Source organism: Cornus florida, unplaced genomic scaffold, assembly GCF_030987335.1.
Source record: "Cornus florida cultivar Cherokee Brave unplaced genomic scaffold, ASM3098733v1 CherokeeBrave_3.0.0_Hap2_Chr06, whole genome shotgun sequence".
NCBI lineage: Eukaryota > Viridiplantae > Streptophyta > Magnoliopsida > Cornales > Cornaceae > Cornus > Cornus florida.
This window is the reverse complement of record NW_026775576.1, coordinates 101,226,843-101,233,228: the sequence shown is the minus strand read 5'-3', so window position 1 is coordinate 101,233,228 and position 6,386 is coordinate 101,226,843. Positions and strand designations below refer to the sequence as shown.

Genomic DNA, 6,386 nt, shown 5'->3' with positions numbered 1-6,386 from the left:
ATGAAATACTGAAAAACTATAATAGTTGAATTTTAAGTGCAAGACTTATAAATGCTAATTAGTTTGGCCATGTTTGGGAGCTTCCTGAAGCCTAAAAAAATCCTTCTAAGTCTCAAAAGTCCTTTTGAAAAATATTGTGACGGTTACACATGTATAAAGGACTTTTTCGAAAAACCAATGATCTGGAAGTCCATTTCAGAGAAATAATAAAATGTTACTTTTGAAACCTTGTTTTAAGGAGTTAATTTTTATTTAAGAATAAATTTATTATTTTACTAATTTGCCTATGTACTTTTATTAGATTGATAAGATCATTCTATATTTTTTTTTGGTCTTCCGTTACACCGCCGCCGCCATCACCTTTTACTACTCCCACCACCACCACCACTACCACCGTGACCTTCCCCAGCTTCAACCATTGTCACCGCCACCAACCACCACCACCTTCCGCCATTGCCACCTTCTACTGTCACCACTTTCCATTGTGAACTTCTACCACCACGTACCATCGCCACCTTCCAGACTTCCACCACAACCACCACCCTTAATTGCGACCTTCCACTATTGCCACCATGCACCACCAACATCATTGTATTCCACTTTCACCACCACCACCACCACCATTGTAATTGCCTTCCCCACGAACACCGCCTTCCACCTTGTACTTTTTTATTGGAGACTCGTAAAAAATTTTAAAGATAAAAATATTTTTTATTTTTTATAAAATAATAATTTAAAAGTTAAAGTAAATTTAAGAATGGTACAGTCTAAAAGTCTTTATCTCGTTAATTCCTTCCAAGAAGGATACCCATTGGGTGTTTTGGGGTTTTTCTTTCTTTGTTTTTTTTCCTTCTAGAATAGGCGTCGGTAACATATTCAGATGGAATTGCTTTAATTGCTCAATCAAAACGTTTCCTTGTTTACAAACCGTGCTATCATTATTATAGCATAAGAAGACGCGACACGTCACCTGATCTTCCACTCTGTGCCTGTGCCTGTGACTGTGACTCACTCTCTATATATATGTAACCTCGTCTCTGTCTCGATTGCAGTCTGGCACTCTCTCTCTCTCTCTGTTAACTCTCTCCGCATTTCGTGAATCAACCAGAGAGAACAGAGACAGAGAATCAAGTGAAGATGCAGAGATTCGCAATGAAAAGGCCATTTTCGGGAAAAGATCTTCAAAGTCTATCTCGTCCCTTCTCTCAGTTAGCCCAGAAACAGACCCCTCTCCCTGAAAATGACGCATTCCTCCCCAAATTGCCCCCCTTCGATTACTCTCCTCCGCCGTACACCGGTCCTTCCTCCGCCGAGATTCTCCAGAAGCGAAAAGATTATCTCAGCCCTTCCATGTTCTGCTTCTACAACAAACCCGTGAGTCCCCACACACCCGATCACACCCACCACAATCCCATCTTCTCATCATTCAAATTGTTTACATATGTACACACACACACACAGACACATATATATATCAAATTAATTTCAATTTTAACAGTTGAACGTGGTTGACGGAAAGAGGCAATACCTGTTCGACGAGAAGGGCCGGCGATATCTGGACGCGTTCGGTGGGATCGCGACGGTGTGTTGCGGGCACTGCCATCCCGATGTGGTCTCGGCAATCGTCAACCAAACCAACCGCTTACAACACTCCACAATTCTGTACCTCAATCACGCCATAGCTGAGTTTGCGGAGGCACTGGCCTCCAAGTTACCTGGTGATCTCAAGGTAATTAATTTGACTAGTTTTATGATGATCTGAGGGTGCAGATTGGATCAATTGGATGTTTGATGAAGACTCTGAATTGGGTTTTGGATGGTTTTAACTTTTATGTGAATTGTAGGTAGTGTTCTTTACGAATTCCGGGACGGAGGCGAATGAGCTTGCAATGATGATGGCTCGATTGTACACTGGGTCTCATGATATCATATCTTTGAGGAATGCCTACCATGGCAACGCAGCTGGTACTATGGGGGCTACTGCACAATGCAACTGGAAGTTTAATGTCATACAGGTATACATATTACTGTTTATATATTATATGCGGACTATGACTATGCACATTTGACCCTCCCAGCAGTTTGCCCTTTTAATGCTTGTAAATTATATGTTGTCAAAAGGTGATCATTTTATTTATAAATTGCTCTGCTCATACTTAACCGTGTTTTTTGTTGGATTAAATTTTCTATCATCTGTATCCCTCTTGAACTACAAAGATGGATTTTTTTTTGAATATTTGTTTGATTGACAGAGTACTATTAAGACATAGTTACACTAGAATTCTATGGAATTTAGAAATGAAGATATTTTTATTTTAAATATTGTGGTGGTTAGTCCAGATTTTTGTCATTGTATGTAGTAAATCCCCTTTTGTGAACCTGATATGTATTGGGATTTACCTCATTTCATTTGTATTAATCTAAAAGGCTTAAGCCCTTGCTTACAAGTTCTTCAGCCTTGTTACTAACAGAGTGTTTTAGGTGAGAACTTAAATTGTTAATTGGCTGCCGAAGTAAAAAGGTATTCGATTAGTAATGGCGACACGGTATGAGGTGGTTCCTAGTACACGAGTTCTTTAATCTCATCTAACTTGTTGAGTTAGCTGGTTGCAAAGTTGAGAGTTTGTGTGTGGCTGATAAAGTTGTTGCCTTTTACATTTAAAGAATAAACTAATCCGAAGGGTATGGAGCGCCTAATATGAACAAAATGAACAATTTATGCTCATGAAGTTGTGGCCGTCTACAGTTTGCTCATGATGTGACTGCATTAATTTATGGTGTTTTGCTTTTTAACATATTCAAGATTAGGTGCATTTCTAGGGAGATTAAGTGGGAGGACAAATATGGTTGTCGATGTCGTTAACTAATTTTAATTATTGTTGTTGATTGATGGCTCTTTTTGTTTTAAATTTTAATTTTAAATTGTTATGGAATGCTGGCATCTGTTGTTATAGCAATAGCCAGAAATAGGTAGTATAGCAAATTGTATTTTGATGTCAAGCTCATGTCTGATGTAGCTAATTTGTTTTACCTCATTGTTTGGCTGCATTATGGTGTTTTTTACTTTTGTTTCTTTTTCTATTGTTCTTTTTTCCTTTTTTCTCCCTTGAGCTATGTGTCAATATTTACAGTAAGCATAGTAAAAGATATTGAACAAAATGAGGAATGAGTCTCAAGCAAAGCTCGGAAGTATACCACTACTAATGCATCTAATGTATATCAGTATATAAGTTCACTCGTTCTAAAAACTAGCATTCATGAAACACTATCCACTTATTTATCATGAATTCGGACTCCTAATTTTTCATCCATTGTGATTTGGTCTCCAGAGTGGAGTTCATCATGCTCTGAACCCAGATCCATACAGAGGCATCTTTGGTTCAGATGGCGAGAAGTATGCAAAAGATGTCCAAGATCTTATCAACTACGGAACTTCTGGTCACATTGCTGGTTTTATATCTGAGGCTATACAGGTAACTCTTATCTAGCTTGATTTTTTACCATACTTTAATTATTACATTTTCGATGAAGATAACATCTCCACAATTTTTTTTATTTCTTACATGACAGGGAGTAGGTGGCATTATAGAGTTGGCCCCTGGTTACTTGCCTGCTGTGTATAGCAGCATAAAGAAAGCTGGAGGACTTTTCATTGCAGATGAGGTCCAGTCTGGATTTGCTCGCACGGGAAGCCATTTCTGGGGATTTGAGACCCAAGGTGTTGTTCCTGATATAGTGACGATGGCAAAGGTTAATTTTAACATCCTTCTGTTTCGGTGATCACTGCCAAATTGATCAATGCTCATGATGAACATGCACCATAATATAAATTCCTATCTTTGGAGGTTCATAACTCTCGGACTTGAAATTTCTTGATGTACTGCTAACAGTAATTTATGGCTTCAATTAACCAATTCTTTTAACCAAATTTCATTGCATATAGAGTCATATTTTTCGGTTGGAATATCTTAGAATCCTGTCACTACTGCAGGATATCTTTCAATTTTCACTGGTTCCACCTGAAAGAACTTGTTTGGGTTTCTTAAGACCGAGAAAAGATGCGTGTGTAGAGTTAATCCTGAACTGATAAAGTTTGAGGCGCACACATGACGACCGTAACTAGGGCTTGGGCTGCTTAATTTGCACCTCCTAGGAATGGATGAACATATATAGAAAACTCATGATTAACCTTTTATTCCCATTACCTTAGCTGTTGCTTCAAAATGTTTTCTTTTTGCTCCCTGATAGATTTCACAACAGGAAAGCATGTCAAACTGAGGAAGAACCACTTTTGTGTTCTTCACCTTTCCAAATGATGAGATTGAGAGCAACATAAACTAGGATCTTCATAGATATCCTTGAATTTCCAACAAATTTTGACTCTCTAGAATGCAGGTTTACCAGGCTACAAAATATGGCTTTATGTGTTGACTTTCTTATCTGCAGGGCATTGGAAATGGCTACCCACTTGGTGCTGTGGTAACCACTCCTGAGATTGCAGAGGTCTTGACACGTCGCAACTACTTCAACACCTTCGGAGGAAACCCTGTAGCAACTGCCGCAGGACTGGCTGTTCTCCAAGTAATTGAGAGAGAAAAGCTTCAAGAGAATGCACATGTTGTAGGGTCCCACCTGAAAGAGCGCCTCATTGCCCTCAAGGATAAACATGAAAGTAAACTTCCTCTCCGTCTATTTTGTTTGTCTTCTAGACATACACCAGACAATTGCTGATGTGAAAATGTTGGTATTTACAGTTATTGGGGATGTGAGGGGAAGAGGACTAATGCTTGGAGTTGAACTTGTCACTGATCGCCAACTGAAAACTCCTGCGAAGACCGAAATTCTGCATGTGATGGATCAAATGAAAGGTACCAGTTTTTTCTACCCTCACCATGTTTAACTGGGAGTATTTATGCTCATTTCTAGACTTTAAGCCTCCTATCATTTTTGTTATTGTAGATATGGGTGTATTGGTTGGCAAAGGTGGATTCTACGGAAATGTTTTCAGAATTACACCTCCACTCTGTTTCACCAAGGAAGATGCAGGTTAGATTCTAACTTCTCTGATGTAGATTATAGAATTTAGTGGTAATTTGTTATTCCAAATATTTTTATATACGTTGGAATTATTTTCTGCTTCAATAATAACGTGGTTGCCTTGATTTCTTTGATTGCAGATTTCTTTGTTGATGTTATGGATCATGCAATGTCAAAGATGTGAAGTCGCCGTCAAGTAAAGCTGGGATCATTCCACAGATTTGGGTGTTCAAGAGACGCGAGCCTCTAGTAGTACATATTAAGATGTTTATATCTCATGGTTTACATATCAATCTGTCTACAGCTTCAGCTTAATTGGCTGTTTAGAATAAAAACGACTTATAAATAAGGTGTGTGAATCTCTTAACATGATGAGTCAACAACTCGTTGTCTTCTCAATTTCCCTTTCTTGTACTCTCCTTGCCGTACTGTGTTATAAGTTTTACAAAAAGAAAGTTCTTGCAGAGTGATACCTTTAAGCCAGTGAGGCGTTATTTCAATTCCGCAGTTTGAAACAATAAAATCACGAGTGGATTAAGTAAAAAATGCAACTATATCTCCAAATGCAATGCCAAGAAAAGCCTCTCAAAAACAAGAGAGAAACTGTACATTGTAGTGAAGTGAAAAAACAATATGCATTATAGTCCCATATAAAGGCGTAGGCGAGCGCACCACAATTTATCTATGTAAAAAGTAACAAGGTAGGTGAAGGCGACGGTAAACCTTAGTAAACTTTAGAGTATTATATAATGTAATCTAAGTATTATGGTAAACGCCTCGATAGTCCAGTAGATTAATTATACTATGTAATCTAAGCATTATGACAGATGCCTCGATAGTCCAGTGGGTTAGTTAATGTAATCTAAGCATTATGACAGATGATAACCCAGTGGGTTAGTGCCTTCGATGGATTTTGGAGTGCCAAGTTTCAATTTCATTTTACTTTTCACTTGTTAGGTTAAACTCGGTAATCAACACACTTTTCATCTATCTTAATGACCTTCATTGTACATGATTGAACTGTCTTTACAACAACTTCACATTTTATTATCAATTGTTTATGATCATTTATAATTAATTTTATTAAGGTGGGATTAGCAATATAAATAAGATAATTAGATATATAGATACAATTATATATTAACAATGTGGCTGCTATTTCAAGATCCAATTCTGTCTCAGCAATGAGTCAATGACCAACAACTTCATTTGTTGATCCTAGGATTCCACAGGTCCCTTTGATCAATCTTGCTTTCAGATCATATATTTCTTTCTTCCAATTATAAACAACCATATCTCAAGTTATTAACTCAATTCCAATCTTTCTAGTTATCAGATCTATATAATAT

General features: G+C 37.7%; 1 protein-coding gene across 1 annotated transcript; it reads left to right on the top strand.

Annotated features, from left to right (window-relative positions):
• Positions 1-902: 902 nt before the first annotated feature.
• Positions 903-5,509, top strand: LOC132313387 (alanine--glyoxylate aminotransferase 2 homolog 2, mitochondrial-like). Its single transcript, XM_059812132.1, has 9 exons — positions 903-1,374; positions 1,499-1,729; positions 1,845-2,015; positions 3,330-3,473; positions 3,571-3,750; positions 4,447-4,672; positions 4,755-4,868; positions 4,960-5,046; positions 5,178-5,509. The coding sequence occupies exons 1-9, from the start codon at positions 1,138-1,140 to the stop codon at positions 5,219-5,221; spliced, it is 1,434 nt and encodes a 477-aa protein (XP_059668115.1). The 5' UTR covers positions 903-1,137; the 3' UTR covers positions 5,222-5,509.
• The last annotated feature ends 877 nt before the right edge of the window (positions 5,510-6,386 follow it).